The sequence below is a fragment of the Lepidochelys kempii genome, chromosome 25 (assembly GCF_965140285.1).
Source record: "Lepidochelys kempii isolate rLepKem1 chromosome 25, rLepKem1.hap1, whole genome shotgun sequence".
Classification (NCBI taxonomy): domain Eukaryota; kingdom Metazoa; phylum Chordata; order Testudines; family Cheloniidae; genus Lepidochelys; species Lepidochelys kempii.
The window spans coordinates 11,453,988-11,474,894 of record NC_136404.1 but is presented as its reverse complement, the minus strand read 5'-3'; the positions used below and the strand labels follow the sequence as shown (position 1 = coordinate 11,474,894).

Sequence of the window (20,907 nt, the reverse complement as noted above, 5' to 3'; positions counted from 1 at the left end):
CCGGTAGAGATCTGGTATATCGAGGGGGCATATGATGGCCCCGTATCCTTCCGTCTGTGAAGACGGGCTGCCCAGGGGCTTGATCTTATGCTGGGGGGATCTCAGCCATCCCGGCTGAAAACGCTGGGAGAAGGCCTTGGGGTGCTATCCTGTAGAAGACCGGGGAAGGGCTTGTGAGTTAAATGTAGGCTCTAAGAAGCCTGTTGTGGTTTTGTTTTCTATGTAACCATTTGTTCCCGCTATTGTGACTTTCCCTCCTTGGAATCTCTGGTCGTTGAGAAGAAACGGACTCTTGTTTTCACTCGAAATAGATCTGCGGGCTGGGTGTGAAGTGGAGTGGTGATCCCGGGTCCGCTGGCGTGTCCTGTCCTTTGGGAGCGGTGGGTATGAGGGCTCGGTGAGCGTCTGGTGGAGCGGGATGGGACGCTCGGAGGGCTCGGGGCCTGGGGTGCGACTGGACAGAGAGAGACAGGGCTGGGAGGCCGTGCGGGTGTCGCCAGAGGCTGGTGGAGTCAGGGGGGCACAGCGGGCACAAACAAGACGTCCTCGCGCTAAGGGCTCATGGGAGCGAGGTGCCTCCCGACCCTGTGTACCCCCAGGGAGCCTCCCGGGATGAAGGGGGGCAGCTGGTTCAGCGCCAGCTACCAAGTGTGCGCCCTCCTCTTGGCCGGTGTGTTCAATGCACGACCTGCACTCCGTACACGTTGGTGAGCTCTTCTGGCCTGTCACCCATCCCGTTCCCCCGCGTTTGGCCGGCGCCGTGTGTCGCACGTGCACGCTCGTGCCAATCCTGGGTGCACCCGGGCACTCTGTGCTCTTGTGCATTTGGGGCAGTGCTCTGTGAGGTGCCCCCCCGTGCCCGTGCGTCCGCATAGCTGGTGCCTTCTGCGTCCCTTCGTGGGTGTGGCCTGCACACACACTCCTGTGTTTTGCAGGCATGGTGTGAGTCTGTGGTGCACACGTTCCTGCACACGCGCGGCACGGCCCTTTCCGTGTGCAAACTCCCCCCGGCACCTTGCCAGGCTGCCTTAAGCCAGACAGGAAATGAAGACTAGCGGAAGAATGGGGCCAGAGACGGAAGGAAGGATGGGGGAGAAGTGGTGCTGGGAAGGAAGGAGCGTGGAGGGGGGGAGACGAGAAGATTTAAGTGCGCACTAATTCCGAGCAGAAGCTCTCGTTTGGGTAACGAGGAGTCTCAGGCAGCTAGTAAAAGGCTGCAGGTAAATGAAAAGACGGCTGCAGTTTCTCCTGGGGGGCCCATTGAGAGGGGCCAATAATTCAGCACAGGTGGCAAAGGCCGGGAATGGCCACCCTGGGGGAGACACTGAGCCTTTAATTATTGCAATTAAATTGATACTGGCTTTGTTTAAAAACGGCCCAGGCAAAGAACTAGTCTCCGGGCTGGGGTCCTGGGGGAGCAGGTGGCTCTCCAGCTTGGACATGGCAGAGCTGCGGGGAGCAGCCCAGAGCTCCAATTCTTTCCCAGCCGTAGCCACTCTCAGGGTCTGTCTGGGAGCCAGGAGGGACCCACTGAGCAGGGGGCAGCCAGAGAAGCCACCCGGCAGCTAAGCAGTCAGGAGAGAGGGACCCCGCAGGGGGTAACAAGCCAGCGACATGGTCACAGAGGTGGGGCTTGGCCATCTAACAGCAAAGGGTCGCCTTGTGGTTATGGCCCTGGGCTAGGAGGCAGGAGTCCTGGGTTCAGTTCCCAGTTCCCTGGGTGACCTTGGTCACATCACTTAGCCTCTGTTCCCCACTACAATGGGGCTTCCTTCCGCTCATTGGTGATCCTTGCTGGGTGTCTGTGCAGCGGCCGAGTTTGAGCAGGGCCTCTTGGTGTGACGGTAAGACAGGTAACACCACCACTGATTGTGCGGGTGGAAAGATGTAGATGATGCGGGACTGGTTTGAGAACGGCCAGGTTGTCTGTGTGAATGCGTTGCCTATAAATGAGTCTGAGTGTGAGAGAGAGGCTGTGTGTGTGTGTGTGTGTGTGTGTGTGTGTGAGAGAGAAAGCTCAGCTCACCTGCTGTTGCCGTATCTCTATCCGCTCCGAAAGGTTTGGCGTCTTTCCCAGACTGCTGAGCCCCACTCTGAACTGGTGGAGGGGGCGGCTCCCTCTTGCCCTGGTCCCTGCGGGTGCCCTGCAAATCGTGCGCCAGGCAGTCAGAGACGCCAGGGAAAACGGGAGGGAGGGCAGGGAATGGACGGGCCAACGGGGGGCTGCTCGGCCCCTGCCCACCCCGGGGGGAGGGGGGTTTTGTGCCTATTGTGGCGGAGGGGCGGCCGAGCCAGATTTGAGCGGCCTTGCGACCTGGCTCACGAGGCCACTCGCCCAGCGAGTGCCGTTCTCTCGGGTCGTGGGCAGATCAGCTCCGGCTGAGGCTCGCTTTGCCATCCCCGACAGAGCAGGGCCTGCTGCTTGGGATGGGAATTTACTGCTGGGACGTGTCGGGGAGGGAATGTCACTGCTGGGTATTTTTCCCCTTCTTTCGGTTTCTTTCCTTCCATCTCTCCCCCTCCGTATTAAAAAGCCAGGGCTCAAAGTGTGTGTTGGCCCAGGGCTCAATGATGGGCTAACCCGGCCCTGTCTGTTCCTCTCCTTTGCTGGGTCATTACACAGACGAGGTGCTGACAAACCGGGTTCCGGTGCTCATGGAAATCCCTGGGGATGGGATCAACTTGGCCGGGTGATGGAGCGGGACATGACTTACACGACAGCCACAGAAAGGGATGTGTGCGGGGAGAGCAGACCTCCCGGTGCCCTCCCAAATATGCGTGTGCACGTGGAATACACTCACCATCCACTCCCAAAATACGCACCCGTGTCCGGAGTACATTTACTAAAGTACACCGGAGTGCATATGCAGTGCCCCCGCCAGATACCCCTGAAATACTTCTGTATGTGGAAGATGTCGATGAAGTGCCCCCGTACACAGACCATCTATGGCAGTTGCATGCCTGCGCACACGAGACGCCCACCAAATGCACAAGTTTGCCTGGGAAGTACCCGCAACACAGCCAGGTGTCCACTAAGCATAGCCACCCAGAGAGTGCACACCCCACGTGTGGGTGCACAAAACACGTGCACAAGCATGCACAAGCGTGCACAGAATATTAAACTGACGCAGTCGATGAGTGTGCGTCGAAAACCTGCCAGACATGCTAACTGAGCTCACAAGCGTGCATTGAGCACACCCCCACGTTCCCTGAGTGTGCACATGGTGCTTTGAAGCTGTACCCGCAGAACACACACATGTGCCCCCCCAATGTCGGAGTGTGCACTAACGCACCCCCCTTGCACACTCACAGAGCATATGTATGTGTAAATGACCCCGAGCACCACAAATCACAGGCCCACACACGCAAAGACAAACGGCAAGGCCGTGTGGGTTGGCTGATCTCAGTTATACTGGTGTAAATCCGGAGTAACTCACAGTACTTGCCGGGTAGCATTAACCAAAGTGCACTCTGGGACTTTCGGTGCACTGCAGCAGGGTCCACACGGTGCGTTGGTCCATGGCAAGCTAGTGCTCTGTAGATTCATACCCTGCCTTGCCACACGATAATGATCTGTGTAGACAAGCCCTCAGTTAATGACTTCTAGGTTATTCCCGTTTTCAACTAGTGTGAGATCAGAATCCCTGAGTGTAGGCAGAGCCGCTCCCCGAATGGCCTGTTCTCAGCAGCTGGTCAGCTAAGCTTGGGCGGGATCGATGCTGCAGACCCAGGCAAGTCTCTTTCATCCATCTCCTCCTGCCCCTGATGAGGACAGTTAGAGAGTTTCTCCTCCACTCTGCAGATCTAATCAGCCTGGAGGAGGAACTGGCTGCATCATGGCTGATGGGACTCCCTGACAGATCACTGAACAGCAGCGAGGTATCTGTCTGCCATCTCACACCCTTCTAACGAGCTCATTAATTAAAGGCTGATTTCCCTGTCAACAGAACCCCCACCGCCCCACACATGCAACACCCCCCCACCACCACTTCCTCCACCTCTCAGATCCCCCATCCCTCTGATTTAGAAATTAACCAAGCTGCCAGTCTCTGATTCCGCAGGCAGCCGAGTGTGGCGTTCCTGTCGGGCTTTCCAAAAGCGGAGGGGGTGGAGAGCAAAGAGACCGGTGCTTGGGTGACTTTCAAGCCAAGGTGTCTATTCCGAGGCGGCTCTGTCCGCCAGCCCTTCATGCTCATGGCTACGTTCCCTGGCGCCTGGCAATTGCAAGCCCCCAGCTCCGCGCTGGTTCTGTTTATTCACACACCTACCCCGTGTTTACCCTCCCTGGCTCCACGCTGCCCAGCCTCGCTCAGCGGGACACGTGCCAAGCCTGGCTGTCTTCTGGTTACAAGAAAAGGAGTAGTCCTCCTTTTCTTTTTGCCAACACAGACTAACACGGCTGCTGCTCTGAAACCTCTCTTCTGGTTGGATCTCATGTGCTAAGCAGGGTGGCTATGGCGTCTGGCCTTGGGTCTGGAGGCCTCTGAGCAAAACCTCTCCCGCTGGGAATCCGTGCTGATCTCAGCGCTAAGGAGGGTGCCATGCTGCAGGCGGTGGGGTGGATGGCTCAGTAGGGGGCGCTCTGCCCTGTGAGTCGGCTGGCCCTAATGCAGAGGTAGGGGGCGCTGTGCTGCACGGGGCGGGCGGAGTCATTGTGCAATAAGACTCCAGTCCCTAGTGAGGCTGTGCCTCATGTCATTCAGTCTCTCTCACACACGCACACGCGCATGTGCAGTTACACATATGCACTCGCACACACAGTCACGCCTTCCCCCGCTCCGGTCTCCGAGCGCCTCTCTAGGCAGAAAGGAGGGATTTGGGGTTAAGGAGACCTGGGTTTGATTCCTAGCTCAGCCACCCATTTGCTGGGTGACCCTGGGCAAGTCACTTAACCTCCTTGTACGTCAGTTCCCATCTGTAACATGGGCCCAGCCATCCTTCCTTTGTCTGCTCAGACTCTGAGCTCTTCTCTCTCCTATGTGTGTGCACGGCAGCTGGCAGTGGGGCCCTGATCTTGGCTAGGGGCTCGTCTGGGGCAAGGGGAGATGCCGTGGGGGTGCCGGTCCGGATCCCGTGGCGGAGGAGACGAGAGGAGGCTCTAAGCAGGGTGGGCGTCTCGCACACACAACTTGCATTGCTCACGTGCCCGGAGAAAGCTGGCAGCAGGGTGTCTTGAAATCCCTCTGCCCGGGCGCTTTGTGTGGCGTGTCTGCTGGGGGCACCTGAGAGCTGCTCAGTTCCATTTCCACAGGTCACCCGACAGCCATCAGAGGGGAGCGGAGTTCCCCTGGGGCTGGGCTGGCACCAGTGACCTAGAGGCAAAAAGCTGTCTCACCGTGACCCAGAGCCATCCTGCCCCCTGCACCTATAGAAGTGCCCTGCCTGGGCAGATCAGGCTCTGGGCCTCCAGGGACGGCCAAGCCGCCAAGCCGTGGTGAGCCAAGAGCAGTTGCCCCAGCTGAGAGAGATCCATATGTGTACCCCCTGGGGAGGGCAGATTTGGACAGGAACCTGGCCCCTCTCTATGCACGCCTCTCCAGGGGCCTCCCTCCATTGCAGGAACCTTCCATTGCAATGTCAATTTCTCACACACACACACACACACACACACACACTCAGTACAGCCTGCTCACATTCCAGACTAGAGGGGGTGTGTGTGTGTGTGAGAAATTGACATTGCAATGGAAGGTTCCTGCAATGGAGGGAGGCCCCTGGAGAGGCGTGCATAGAGTGTGTGTAAAGGACAGCACTACCTGTCAGGTACTAAAGGGGGTGGATCAGACGTGAGAGGGAAGAGGGAACTGGAGAAGGAGTGACTCATTGCTAGTGGGTTGTGTTATGTAAGGGGGCAACGGGGGCTGTGTGGAAGGTGTGGGGTGTTTTGCGTGGGATGTGTCATGTGAGGCATGAATTGAGTGTCCATTTGAATTGAGTGTGTGTGTGTGTTACATGAGGCTAAACAAGGCATGCATGTTGTGTTATGGGAGGCATTAAGTCTTGTGGGGGTGTTTTGAGTTGTTTCGGACGGAGTGTGTTTGTGGTATGTGAGGCATGGGCGTTGTGTTATGTTTTTCTGGGTTTATCGAGTGGGGTGTGTTTGCATGGCAGGTGGGAGGGTTGTGTATATTGGGTTGGGAAGGTTGAATATATATTGGGCTGGAGTGGGGGTTGTGTATATTGGGTTGGGAAGGTTGAATATATATTGGGCTAGAGTAGGGGTTGTGTATATTGGGCCAGGGTGGGACTCTACGGGGCTGTGTGTATTGGGTTGTGGAGAGGGAGTTGTGTGTATGTTGGGCTGGGGGTGGGGAGGTTGTGTGTAGTCGGGTTGGGTGTTGTGGGGTGAACATGTTGAGCTGAGGTGGGTAGGGGGTGGGTGTTGCGTTGTGTGTGTTGGCCTGGGGTGGGGGTTGTGTCCCCTAGAAGGCTGTTTGCCCCGGTGAGACCCCTCACTGGGTGCTGATGCACCCCTGGGTGTGTGTGACCCCATCTCCCCAGTGCAGGTGCTCGGCCAGGGGAGGGGTTGGCTGTGCCTGATCCAAGCCCCCTCCCCCACTGCACAGGGAGAACACAGGATCAGGGCCCTGGGGCCAATGCTCCCTTCATCTCCTCAGCTCCTTTCTTCTCCCGGTGCTTCGAAATCCATCCGCTTCCCTCCCTCCCGAACCGCAGCCGCTAATGAACTGCGCGGCCTGTTTGCCAAGCGATTTCAAAGGGGTGATGCAGGGAAAGGAATCTGGTAAAGACACGGGGAAGAGATACCGCCAGCCTTTAGTGCCCAGACCCAGAGCTTTCATGGACCTCCCTGCCCCCTTTGGCTGCTCAAAGGGAGCTGGGCAGTTTTGCAGTTTCCCAGGAGTGTGTGAGACACTGTATGTGTGTGAGGGGAGGGGGTCCATGTGCGAATGTGAGCAGGAGTGCACATGCTGTGCGCACCTGTGAGCGGGTGTGCGAGTGTGCATGAGAATGTGTGAGTTTGTGCGTGTGAATGTAGGCGTGGGAGAGTGGGGGGGTGCGTGTAGGTGTGCGCACGTGTGCATAGTTGTGGGTGCGCGTGGGTGTGTACACGTCTGTGACCGTGCGTGCATGTGTGCAAATGTGTGTCTGCGAGAAAGTGCTTGTGCATGAACACGCATGTCAGTGCAGGTATCCATGGGTGAGTGTGTGAGAGAATGTGGGGGTGCAAATGTGTGTGAGTGAGAGTTTATGTGCATGCATGTGAAAAGTGAATGTGCCTGAGTGTGAGTGTGTGTGCAAGTAGGTGTGTGAGCGTGTATCTGACACCAGCGCTGCTTCAATAGCTGCTTTAATGAGTCAGATCGGCTTTCAAGCAGGCAGCAGCTTTGCTCCACCTTGCTCTGACCCACCGGCAGGTGCTTTCCCCTGTGGAGACTGTCCCCGAGCTCCTGCCCCTGGCTCTTCAGCAGGGCGTAGCTCCCACTTGCTCTGTTCTTGCGGCTGGTGCTGCCCCGCCTCCCAAAGCATCCCCCATCAGGGAGCCTCTGTGCTCACGCCCCCCGGGCTGGGCAGAGCCAGAATCACAGGTGGGGCAGTGATCTGAGCAGAGGGCCGGGCGCCAGGCGGTCCTGAGTTCTAAACCCTGAAACTCCCCGTTCCGGGCACGAGAGGGGAATTCAGCCGCTCCAGCTCATTCGGATCTTGGCCTCCCGGCTAACAGGCCCCATCAACCGCTCAATGGCAGAGGCTTCTGGGTGCCGTACAGAAACAGAGACCATAGTGGACCACAAGCTAAATATGAGTCAACAGTGTAACACTGTTGCAAAAAAAGTGAACCTCATTCTGGGATGTATTAGCAGGAGTGTTGTCAGCAGGACGCGAGAAGTAATTCTTCCGCTCTGCTCCGTGCTGATTAGGCCTCAGCTGGAGTGTTGTGTCCAGTTCTGGGCACTACATTTCAGGAAAGATGTGGACAAATTGGAGAAAGTCCAGAGGAGAGCAACAAAAATGATGAAAAGTCTAGAAAACATGAGCTGTGAGGGAAGCTTTGAAAAACTGGGTTTGTTTCGTCTGGAGAAGAGAAGACTGAGAGGGGACATGAGAACAGTTTTCAAGTACATAAAAGGTTGTTACAAGGAGGAGGGAGAAAAATTGTTCTTCTTAACCTCTGAGGAGAGGACAAGAAGCAATGGGCTTAAATTGCAGCAAGGGAGGTTGAGGTTGGACATTAGGAAAAGCTTCCTAACAGTCAGGGTGGTTAAGCACTGGAATAAATTGCCTAGGGAGGTTGTGGAATCTCCGTAATTGGGAATTTTTAAGAGCAGGTTAGACAAACACCTGTCAGGGATGGTCTAGATAATACTTAGTCCTGCCATGAGCGCAGGAGACTGGACTAGACGACTTCTCGAGGTCCCTTCCAGTCCTGTGATTCTGTTAAAAGCTGATGGGGCCTGCTAGATACCAGACTGAGAACAGCTACACGCTCCAAGCAGCCACCAGACGCGACTGGCATTCATGCCCAAGGTGCGTTTGAACTGGTGAGCCAGAGACAAAAGGCTCCATAGCCCCCAGAAGCAGTGGGAAAAGGCTGAAATTTTCCCAGCTCCAGATGTTGGCTATTTGAGCGTCACGTGGAAACAATCATAAGCTGGCAAGGGCTCAACGGTTTGGCACGGAGTTATTTCTGGGGCAGCTTTTGTATTTCTACAAATGCCATCGGAGCATCTCGCGCTATTAGAAAGCTCCACGTTTTCACTCCTTTTTTTATCCTCTTCAGAATAATAACCCCTTGGAAACATGAGTCTGAAATCTCTTTGTATTCCCCAATTCTCAGTTTGTTTCTTCTTCTACTTTGCTGGTTTGTTCGGGTAGGGTTGCTCCTAAATTCTGGGCCCTGCGTCCTGGTTTGTTGGTATAGAATAGCTCAAGAACAGCTGCACTCTGCATCCCGTTGCTTGGACGATCTGTGTTCTGAGTCCTAGTTTACCACTGTCCGGCTGCACAGAGCAGAGGGGCTCTGCGTTGTTATTGCAGAATTGTAATGATGTCCAGGCACCTGTCAGTTAGTTAGTTTTTTTTAATGGAAATTTTTTTTAAAAAAAGAGCAGCTGAAGCTGTGTCTTTGTGGTGGTGGCGGGGGAGAAATTCACATCCTGAATTGCACAGACTTTGCAAAGAGACAGAAGATGAAAACAAGGCAGGTCAGACCTCGTGCCAGGCCATCTCTTTTTAAGTTGTTACTTAAACTTTGAGATGCGGTCGTGATAACAAAGGGGGAAATAATTGGCATGCAAATGAAGCACCATGGTTTTTATGGCGCTGGGAGCTGCGTTGTGAATTCCACTGGGGATTCGTTCACATGTTTTTATGTTTAAAGTCAACCCTGGACGCTTTGGAGAATTAATTCAGTTTCTTTTACAGCCCTGGGTACATCAAAATGGTATGTAAAAATATACCACACTGTGTCACCCTCCATCTGACAGCTCGTAATTCCCCCTTTGTAAAACATTAAAGAGGATCTGCAATCCGAAACGAAAGCCTAGCAGCCTGAGCATGGCTGGGGGAAGTGAATCTGACGCTCTAGAGTGCTTAGGGATGACTAGTATCTGAGCACCTCATAATGTATTCATCTTGTGACATAGGGCAGTGTTGTTGTCCCCATGTTACACAAGGGAAACTGAGGCACAGTGGGAGCCTATTGACTTGAGGCCAGGCCCCAGTGCCTTTGCTACTTCCACTCTGCAGGGTAGGTGAGTAGGGGGGACAGGTCACAGTTCAACATACCCATTCCCAGAGGAGCATGCCAGCTCTGAATCAATGCAGCTGTAAGGGCTTCAAGTGTGGAGGATGGGCAGGGGTGGCATTTAAAACCCCACAGTGTAGACATACCATGAGTGACTTGCCCAAGGTCACAGAGACAGTCTGGGGCAGAGCAGGGACTTGAACCCAGGTCTCCCTAGTCCGGAGAGCTGCCCTAACCACTGGACCACCTTCCCTTCCCGTGAGTATTACACGAAAAACATCCTGATGCTGAACTGAAGGAGGCTATAGGCTCATGTCCCCAAGGGAAGGGCTGGGAACCCCATTGCACAGGAGAGTAAAAAGAAGTGCTCAAGATTTTCAAAAGTGACTAGTGATTTTGGGTGCCCAGCTTCAGAGCCCATAAAGGGGCCTGATTTTCAGAGGTGCAGATGCTCAGCACTTTCTGAAAACCTCCTCTGAAGTATCTGACGTCAGACGAGCAGCACTGGAAAAGCTGGGCCTAGAGTGATCGACAAAAATGTCTTTTTGAACACGGCACACAGTTGGCCTGTGGAACTCATGGCCACAAGATCCCATTCCAGCCAGGAGCTTAGCAGAATTCCAACATGGGACTGAACATTTATATAGGTGATGAGAACATCCAGAGTTATGAGAGTAAATGAATAAATAAGTGTATTTGAAAGGATATAAACCTTTCTGCTCCAGGACATATGCCAACCTCTAACTAATGGGAGAAGGAGAATTTCCCCTAGATTATCCCATAACTGCCTGCTACAGGGTTCTCACACCTTCCCTGAAACAGGTGCTCCTGCTCATATTGGACACAGGATACAGGAATAGAAGGTCTCTGGGGCTGACCCAGTCTGGCAGTTCCTATAAGCCAGACTGTAGGCAGCAGTCCTGCCCTGGCTAGCGTGGTTGTGTGTGCCTCTGTGATATCATTCCATACGGTGACTGTCCCAAATGATACCCGACTAATCGACGGGGGCAAGGGATCGAAATGTTCTATTAATCACAATGATCTCCTAAGTAATATTCATAGTCAGCCCTTCTGTCCCTCCCCTCTCGGGTCACTCCTAGCGCCTGGGGGCAGAAGGGTTGGTAGCCCTGCGTGCTGCTTGTTAGGAGCTGACAGGCTGTTTTCGGGAGGTGAGTGGCCAGGGCTGGCTTTGCTTCACACATCCCATCTGGGAAGCCCGCCTGTCTCGCGAGGGGGGTGAAATATCGACTCCGCGTTCAGTTGGCTGATTGCCCGGAGTCCTGTATTGGAGACCCCTTTGTGAGAAGAGGCAGCTTTAATTTCTAATTACGCCGGTTCTTTCTCACTGCCTGTCACGGGCGCCCGTATCCTTAACGTCCCCGCATGGCAGGGGAGGAGGGCTCGGGGCAGGGCGTTGGACAGTCGGGAAGACAATGAAGGGGGAGGGAAGACAGGGAGGTGGGAGTGAAGGGAAGGGCGGCTGTTAACAGCAGAGGAGGTGCACAGGTGACAGGGTGCAGTGCATGGTGGCCTGCGTCCAGATCTCGACGTGAGGAAGGATGCTGGCGCTGGGCAGTACCAAAGGTGCCAGAATTAGCTCTTGGGGTGCTGGAGGTTGCAAGGGCTGGGATATGGCAGAGGTCTCGGGACGCACTTGGGTCTCCTGGCTGGAGACTCCCAGGGGCTGAAATATAGCATTTTCCTTTCCTCCCACGGGAGTCATCAGACCTCAGCCCTGGCCCAGGACTCCCCAAGATGGACTTGGCTGAAAGTCATTGATTTCTGTGCTAACAAGTTCTGTTCTACGCTGTGTTCCTGTCGAACAATAAACCTTCTGTTTTACCAGCTGGCTGAGAGCCACGTCTGACTGCGGAGTTGGGGTGCAGGGCCCCCCTGGATTCCCCAGGGGCCCTGCCCGGGCAGACTCGATGCGGGAAGCACACGGTGTGGAGGCAGCCTGTGTCTTAGCAAATACCTCCTGCTGTGTTAGAGGAACCGCAAAGACAGGGTGGGGGAGCGGGGGGGGCATCTGTCCACCCCTAAAATCCCTCTGCCCAATGCCCTGTTGCAGTTTGAGCTGCAAGAACTTTCTAGGTGCGTCTCCTCCCCGCCCCACTCCTGCATCCTCTTTCTCCCCCCAGGGAAGGGCTGGGGGGGGTGGTCACACCATGGTATTTCAGGGGCTGTTGTGCAATTTCACCCTTGATGGCTTCTTCTGCCTAGGACACAGGGGGGAGAAGGCGTTTTGATTTAACCAGAGTCTCAGCTCGCTGGTTACATGAAATTGACTAATCAATTAAATTGTCGCTTACTTGTTAATTACAGCAACTGGACAGCAGCCAAGGGCCCTGGGTTCAGTTCCTTCTGCTTCCCCCGTACCCCGAGTTCGGGGCAGCCCCAGACTTGCCTGGTGAATTTGCTCTTGCTTCCAGAGAGCTACCGCCAGTTGGCTGAATGGCTCCGATGGGACACGGAGGGAGCCTTTCACCCCCAGGAGGTTCGGCTCTTGCAGAGGGGAATGAAGGCAGGGGGAGGGGGAGTTAAGCCGTCCGTTGTAGGCTCCAGTGTATTTCAATTGATTTTCCAACACTCTGTACATCCCGATCTGATTGCATTTCAGACAAGAAACAAGCACAAAGCAGCTTTGGGTTACAATGAGAAAATATCACTCCCTGGCTTCCTTGCTCCCACTGATCCGAAAGGCAGCAGGATTACTGTATGAGGCAGGAAGGATGATCCAGTGGTTGGCACACTAGCCGAGGATTTAGAGACGCAGCTTCAAATCCCTGCTCTGTCACAAACTTCCCCTGTGACTTTGGGCAAGTCACTTAGCCTCTCTGTGCTTCTGTTCCCTGTCTGTAACAAAGGGCTAGGGGTGTTGTAAGGATAAAAGCATTAAAGATTGCGAGGCGCTCAGACACTACTGTAATGGGGCCGGATACATACCTTCGATAAACAAAACCAGGTAGGGCTGTGGGGAATCTTCAGGAGATTCCCAGCGGAGAAGCTCGGCCAACGTTCGTCCAAATGTATCAGGAACTTTTGAGGTTTTCCATTGCACCAGCAAGGGAAGAGTTAATTCATAGACTCTTAGAACGGACGGGGTTTGTCCAACCTGCTCTTAAAAACCACCAGTGCCGGGGATTCCACAAGCTCCCTTGGGAGCCTGGTCCAGAGCTTCACTCCCCTGAGATTTGGAAAGTTTTTCCTAACGTCTCCCTTGCTGCAGATTAAGCCCATTGCTTCTTGTCCTGCCTACATGGAGAACAATTGATCACTGTCCTCTCTAGAACAGCCCTTAACGTATTTGAAGACTGTTATCAGGTCCCTCCTCGGTCTTCTGTTCTCAAGACTAAACACGCCCTGTGTTTTTAACCTTTCCTCTTTAGCATGCACAGTTGTGGAGTACCTGTGTGCGTTGCTGTCTTCCCCTTGGCTAAAAAGGCCCTGGAAAAGGTAAAAGATGATAGGCACAATGTTGCAACCAGCAGTGTAACCTGCACCTGTATTTACTCACCTTAAGTGAGAAAAGAGAGCAGCGGCTTTTGGAAGCTGCTTTGATCTTTGCCACCTCGGGACATCTCGTCTAGGTTTAATAAAAGATTTTGTTCAGGAAATCCAAGCTGATGCTTCTTCGATACACATGGCTTGGCTTCTCTGTATCCCTTCCTGCCTCGTTTTCGTGGGGCCGGATTCTCCACAGTGCTCTGTTGTGACACTCAATGGTGACAGATTTGGGGCTGGGCTCGTTAGGAACTCAAGGCCCCTGGGGCTATGTTGGGAGCTCATCCCATCAGATTCTTAGTTCAGGGGCCACATGACCCAAGCCCTCCCTGTGGAAGGCCATCAGAGGTCTCCACATAAAGGCTAATGGCTCTTGTCCGTCTAAATTGGGTAGCATGAGTTTCGCCTGCAGTGGGCATTAAGCTGCAGCTCAGAACCAGCTGGCAATTAATCTGGAATGCCAGTGAATGCTGGAATGAACTGGGGAGAGGGGAGTGGAAGCCAGCATGGCTTGCCCTGTAATCAACGCAGCCTCTGGGGCAGGGGCAGTTCCAGGGATGGGCCCCTGCTAGGGTGATGGGAAGCGGGGGCTTCATTCTTGCTTCTTTACCTGCTGTGTCTCTCTCTCTCTCTCTCTCTTCATCCCTTCCTGTATCTTTTTCTCCTTTTTTTAACTCTCCATAAGTATGTTTATTAATCCTCCACATTAGCTCTTAATTTCTGAGCTGCATTAGTTACTAAATGATGCCATAAGAGTGAGCAATGGAACTGGGTGCTGCGGTGAAAGCGGTGAGCAATTCTAGTGGGTCGGGCAATCAGTGTCAGAAGCAGGTGTTCAGGCAGGGGTGGTGTTTCCTAGGGGCCAGAGGGGTTTGTAACGTGTGGGTCCTCGGCTGTGCTTCGAGCATGTTGGGATGCAGGGTTTTGGCTTGGGTCCTTCGACGTTACATCACGCCACGATTGCAAGGGATGGGGGTTTTATGGGCACTGTAGGTGGCCGGTGGGGAAAGCTGAGAATGTACAAAACTTGAGGTCGTGTTCCTGTGTGTGTGTTGAGAGGGTGATGTATTTGTAGAGGGTGCAGAGAGTAGTGTGTATAGAGGAGGCGGTATATGTGACTGGCACACATGTGTGTTTCTGTGTAGAGAGTGGGAGGGGTGTGTATAGAAAGAGTGGATCATGTGTAGGGAGTTGGGGGGGAGTGTCTGTGTGCCCAGAGAGTGGTGTGTGTGTGTGTCTTTATGGGTACCCAGTGGGACGGATGTATGTTTCCATGCGGTGGGCCGTGTGTGTACGTGGAAGGACTGGGGAGTGGGGGGTTAGTGGGGGCAGGTGTAGGGGCGGAGGGGGTGTATAGATTTCACTTTTCCATCACCCCACCCCAGCTGCTTGCCACGGGGCAAACCCATGCCCTGCTTCACCGCCTGGATGCTGTGCTGATGGGACCCTTAGACCCTTCCATTCCCTCTCCCTCCCTCACCCAGTTCATCTCTCGAGCCTCCCATCACCTGCATCCCAGTCCTTCTTCCCCATCGCCTGGGGAAGCAGCAACCCGAACTGCCACGGCCCACGATCACCTCTCCCTCAGGGCCCCAGGAGGCTGCGAAGCCGGTGGCGGAAGGGTCACCGCTGGAGAGCATGGCCTGTCCTTTGTCACACCTCGCCAGTTTCTCCTCGTAGTCAGAGCACCAGGGCAGCATAGGAGCCTTTTGTCTGTTGGGGAGAGGATCTCGCGGCCCAGGTGCCATCCGCAGCCCAGCGGATGCCCAAGAGCCTCTTCCTCCCCAGCTGCCTCTGTCTTTCTGCCTACCTGCGCTGTGCGTCTTTCCTCTGTCTCCCTGGAGCAAGAACCGAGCGCCTGATGGCCCACGCGAGGCCGTGCCCTGGCAGGGCCCTCATCTGTAACGTGGCCCCCGCGCCGGGCAGCTCTGGGGAGTTACACTCAGCCAGGATGCGACCCCAGACGAAGGTGTCCCTGTGGAGTGGTGCATCTGCCTGGTGTTTTTGTGTGGGTGTGTGTGTGTGTGTGTGTGCCCTTACATACCTATCTGGCCTGTGGTCTGCGGTGTGTGTACGGGAGTGGAGTGTGCAGGGGTTGTGTTTGTGCACTGCATGTCTCTTGGGTTGGCGTTGTGGCTGTGTGTGGGCAGTGTCAGTGTGTATCTTGGTGGTTGCGGGGGGTATTGTTCTGTCTGTGCAGTGCCTGTCGCTTTAGGTTGGGGGTGAAGAGGGTGTTTCACTATATTGCGTTGGAATGATGCGAGTTATTATTTATTATCCCACTGCGCTCAGCCCTGTACAAACGTGGAACAAAAAGACAGCTCTTGCCCCAGTCTAAGACAAGAGACAACAGGTACAGACAGACAGATGGGCAAACGAGGAAACCAATGATACGATACGGGTCAGCAAGATGGCCGGATGTCCCAGCCGCCGAACTGCTGTCTAGTTTCGTGCAGGCCTCAGGGCAAAGGAAGGTTTGGTGGCGGGACTGAAAGGATTTTGTGGATGTTTACGGGGAACGCCTGCCCAGTGACAAAGGGGCTTGTCTGGAGATGTAACGCGTGGGCCGATCGGAGGCAGGAGTTGACATCTCGACAGTGAATAAGGGCCAATGGGTCAGTGGGGCCAGGTGGTGAAGAGCCGTGAAGGGGGAAGACAAGCAGCTTGTGTCTGATGCGAAGGGGATGCAAAGAGAGGGGTGACCTGGTCAGAGCCACGATCATCGCAGCCGCATTGTGAACGGAGCGGAGTGGGGCAAGATCACGTGTGTCGAGGGCAGAGGGCAGGATGGCGCAGCGGAGATGCGAGATGATGAGAGGCTGGATGAGCGGTTCGGCTGCGGGGATGGATGAGAGAGGCCGGATCTCAGAGATGGTCCCCGGAAAGAATCTTCCCCAGCCTGGGTGGGAGGCCCTAGAGGGAGGTCTGGATCCAAGATGGCACGCCGGTTATGGGCCTGAGCGACCAGCAGGATGGCGGTGTGGGCCACAGTGACTGAGAAAGGAGTGGAGGGAAGGCTTGTGTGTCGACATAGCAGGGTGCGTTTTGTGCGTTTGGGGTGTCCTGTGTGGTTTGTGCTGCTGTCAGAGCAAGGGGTTGTGTCTCTGCAGTGGGTTGTGTCTGTAGTGTAGTGTTCGTGTGCTGGGGTCTGTGCAGTGGGTTGTCACGGGGCGTTGTGCTGGGCTCTTCACAGTGGGTTGTGCTGGGGTGTTTTGCTGGGGTCTGGGCAGTGGGTTGTGTTGGGGTCTGGGCAGTGGGTTGTGTCACGGGGCGTTGTGTTGGGGTCTGGGCAGTGGGTTGTGTCACGGGGGGCGTTGTGTTGGGGTCTGGGCAGTGGGTTGTGTCACGGGGGGCGTTGTGTTGGGGTCTGGGCAGTGGGTTGTGTCACGGGGGGCGTTGTGTTGGGGTCTGGGCAGTGGATTGTGTCACGGGGCGTTGTGTTGGGGTCTGGGCAGTGGATTGTGTCACAGGGGGCGTTGTGTTGGGGTCTCGGCAGTGGGTTGTGTTGGGGTCTGGGCAGTGGGTTGTGTCACGGGGCGTTGTGTTGGGGTCTGGGCAGTGGGTTGTGTTGGGGTCTGGGCAGTGGGTTGTGTCACGGGGCGTTGTGTTGGGGTCTGGGCAGTGGGTTGTGTTGGGGTCTGGGCAGTGGGTTGTGTCACGGGGCGTTGTGTTGGGGTCTGGGCAGTGGGTTGTGTCACAGGGGGGGTTGTGTTGGGGTCTGGGCAGTGGGTTGTGTTGGGGTCTCGGCAGTGGGTTGTGTCACGGGGGGGTTGTGTTGGGGTCTGGGCAGTGGGTTGTGTCACGGGGGGCGTTGTGTTGGGGTCTCGGCAGTGGGTTGTGTTGGGGGGAAGGGAGGTTGCGTGGCTGTCCCTGTGCGCTGCCCGTCTCTGTCACTCACCTACATGTTGATTTATGCCGCTGAAATGTTTGAGCAAAATCTAAAATGACCCCTGCTTAGTGCCTGGGTGGGAGAACACTAGGGCCTTGGCAACCCAGCCAGAGCTTCCCCCTGAATCCCCAAACCCAGAGAGACCCTCCCGCGACACTGGGGAGCACAGGGAGGGGGAGGCAGGGGAGGCTTTTCGAGCCACCTGCACGGGGTTCGCGTTCCCTGGTGCTGGCTGACCAGTGGCTCCAGACTCCTTGTGCTCAGTTCTGATCCAGCCCCAGGGGGTGAGGGTCACACTTGTGCACATGGGGGTGTCTGGTGCTCTGGGGAGGAGGCTTCTGCTAGCCAAACCTGGAGGGGCTAGCAGCCTGCGCTGCATGATGAAGGATGCCAGGGAGGAGGCCCCCAGGGCCGTCCGGTCCATGCTGTCTCTGCAAAATCAAATTCTCCTGTTTCCTGTGGTCCTCCTCTGAGCCCATCAATCCTGAGAGAGAGGGATGGGGAGATCGGAGGAGAGGGCTGGGGGCAGAGCAGGGGGTTGGATGACAGAGGAGCAGGGGAGAGAGGGAAGGGGGAAGTGGAGGAGAGGGAAGGAGAGCGAGGGATGGGGGATGGATAGAGGGGGCTGAGCGGGACTTGGAAAGAACAGCGTTTCCCAGCATATATGGGATTCTTTCGTCTGGGAATGACCCACTTTCCTTCACCCTTTAAAGAAACAATCCCCTCCCACCCAGGGCCTCCTCCATAGGAAAAAGACAGCTGCTCTTGCCCCCCTGCCCAGTAGCCTCTGCCCCAAGCCCCCTCACCCAGCCCTCGCGGTGTGCCAGGGAGCCTGTGCTCTGGTCTGGGATCAAGGGCCCCGGGAAGAGCAGTGAGTTTTCCAGCCAGGCCTCCAAATGCCCCACCCTCAGTGAGGAGGGTTGGCAGCCAGCCTCAGGCTCCCCTAGGGATGGGATGCTGCTCAGCTGCTGCCAAGAGGGGTGCCCGGCAGTGGGGCTGGTGTTTTGGGAGCACAGGAGTCCGGGATAACGGGGCAGTTCCCAGTCACCACCATTTTGGCACAGAGGGGGAAACTGAGGCATGGAGGGGGTGGGACTTGCCTGGGGTCGCACCATGAGTCAGTGGCAGAACTGGGACTAGAACCCAGGAGTCCTGGATCCCAAGCCCCCTTGCTCTAACCCCGAGATCACTCCTCTGCCGGAGCTGGGGCCTGAACCCCAGGGTCCCCAGCCCCATGCCGCCTTCCCCTATCCTGGGGACCCAGGCAGGAGCCGAGAGCTCAGTGCAGAAGGGGCCCTCGAACAGTAATAGAGCCGAGTGGGGGTGGGGAGCGTCTGTCTGACTCCCCCTAGCCCCCGCCTCACTGGCCCCCTGGGCAGGGGGAAACCCGAGCCGTGCCCCCACCCCACCCCCCTGTGGCGGGCCGTGATGGGGCCAAACAGCTGCTTTCATTAGCGCCTTTGAAACAGGAACAGCCAGACATTCCCTCCCGGTCCCCTTCTCGCCTTTTGGGGGTGGGGAGGGGGTGTACAGGGCGGGTGGGGGGTTGGTTTTCTCTGCCTGCCCCCTGCTGGCTGCTGACCACCCCCGTGCCCCCTGCCTCTCACACCCCCGTCTCTCTCCTTGTGCCACCGCAGGTGTGAAGGGTGCCCGTCCCTCCTGGAGACCATGACGCCGCCCCGTGCCCTGCTCATCCTGCTGCTGCTGGGGGGTGCGGCCGAGGCCGCGTTCCCGGAAGAGCCCGGGCCCATAAGCCTGGCCCCCGGAGACTGTAAGTGAGGGACTGTGGAAGCGAGGGGGGGCCGGGCAAGGAAGAGTTGGGGTGGGGGGGGCACAGCCTGGTGCCAAGCTGGCCCAGAGGGGCCCTCAGCCAACCCTGTGCACCTTTACAGTGCGGGTTCCTCCCCCCCACCGCCCCTCCGGTTTCATGTTGAACATTGGGTCCCATTTCGGGGCAGGTGCAGGGGAGCACAGGGGGCTGCCCGGCAGGACGCTGACAGGACAGGGGGCTGCATCGGAGTGCAGGTGGCAGCCGCTCTGGGACGCAGGGGGAAGCTGCCTTGGAGCTCAGGCAGGATGCGTCCGATTGAGCAGGTGGCCCTGGCGTGGGGCGGCTGCGTTGGTACTGGACGGGTGGGGCACTGGCATGCAAGGGGGCCAGTCCTGCTGAGCAGGGAGGAACTGCGCCAGCAGAGTGGGAGAGGGGCATCCAACTCGGCATGTGGCATGGCAGATACATTGGCATGCCAGTGGGGGTTGCTTTGCAGGTCATTGGCAGAGCGAGGGGCGGGTGGGAGGCTATTCCAAGCCAAAGATGGGGGTGCCTTCAGGTCGGGATTGTGGGGCATCGGCAGAGCTTGGGGGCAGAGCCTCGCTCCTGACCAGTCAATCAAACCGATTTGATGGGAGAGAACCCCTGGCTCAGCTGGGGCTGCAGAACTCAGCTCACCCCTGATCTGGGCAGGATTGGCGCAGTGGGTCCAGGGGCGGGGAGGGCAGCGCGGGGGTGCTGTTGAAGAGGGGAGCTAGCGGGCGCTGCTGTCCCCTGGCAGATGTGAAGCACTACTCGGTGTTCGTGGGCAGCGGGCTGAGCCGTTTCTCCGGCCTGGATGGCGGCGGGGCGGAGCGACTCCACATCCAGCGAATGTTGAAGGTCAACAGGACTCTGTACATCGGCGACAGGTAACGCACTCCACTCCGGGCTGGGCACCCCCCTCGGACGGGGGCCCACGCCCCAGAGATCTCTGGCCGCCCCCTCCCCAAGATACAAGACACAGCGAAGAGAAGAGTTCCAGGGAGCCAGGGCAGGAAATGGGGGAGCAGCACAGGAAGGAGGAGAGGGATCGGAGGTGTGTGTGAAAGGGGATTGGGAGGGTCAGGGGAGCAGTAGAAGATTTGGGTGCAGATGGAATTAGGGGGCTGGGGGGAGAAGTGGGGGCAAGAGGAGATCTCTGTGCTCCCAGCTGTCCTTTCTCCTTCCTCCTCCTCCTTTCCTGCAGGCTGATGTGGTGGAGGGGTAGGGGGAGACCCAGAGGACCAGGAGGTGAGGCCAGGGGGGAGGGCATGGGACAGGTCGGGGGTGAGTCCCAAACAGGCAGAACCTGGGGAAGTTGCACCCTGCCAGATCGCCATAGCAACCCGCAGCCTACGGGAAGAGAGGGGGAGAGAGGATGCTGGTGAGAGTGGAGGATGGGCTGAGGTCCCCCGGAGATGGGGTCCAGCCCCCCATGTGGTAATGGAGGTGGGGGTGCAGTGCTCCATTGCATTAGCTCCCCCCTGTGAGTCATTAATGGGCCTCTGCTGTCTGGACCTCCAAAAGGGGTGCCCCAATTGTTGGTTCTGACCTGCTGTCCTCTGTCTTCTCCCTTCACAGAGAGGACCCCAAAACCTGCATCTCGCACACCCCACCATGTGACTCTCCTCCCCTCGCATATGAGTCTCACAGCTCTGTGACCCCTTCCCTCACAGGGGGACCCTAATATGTGGCTCACTGTTCTGTGACCCCTCCCTTGTAAAGGCTGAAAGCCAGTTCTGAATATACAACTTTATCTGTTATGGCTCAATCATGACTTTGAACTGGGCTTTCCATCTCAGTAGCTGGTCAATGAAACACACAACTATCGTTTGTAAACACAGCGGCGAATCTGCAATTCTGGGCTTTGTGTGTTGGTTAGATGAACACGATTTGTTGGGGAAGAGTCAACATGGTTTTTGTAAAGGGAAATCATACCTCACCAATCTACTAGAATTCTTTGAGGGGGTCAACAAGCATGTGGACAAGAGTGATCCAGTGGATATAGTGTACTTTTGAACT

At 56.3% G+C, this 20,907-nt stretch overlaps 1 protein-coding gene across 3 annotated transcripts in view; it reads left to right on the top strand.

Annotated features, from left to right (window-relative positions):
* Positions 1-20,907, top strand: part of SEMA6B (semaphorin 6B) — an 88,312-nt gene that overhangs the window by 33,947 nt on the left and 33,458 nt on the right. For all 3 annotated transcript variants that reach the window (XM_073324601.2, XM_073324600.2, XM_073324602.2), the window contains exons 2-3: positions 18,731-18,864; positions 19,646-19,775. In XM_073324601.2, coding sequence (XP_073180702.2) covers positions 18,731-18,864; positions 19,646-19,775 — 264 coding nt within the window. The remainder of the gene's footprint in view (positions 1-18,730; positions 18,865-19,645; positions 19,776-20,907) is intronic.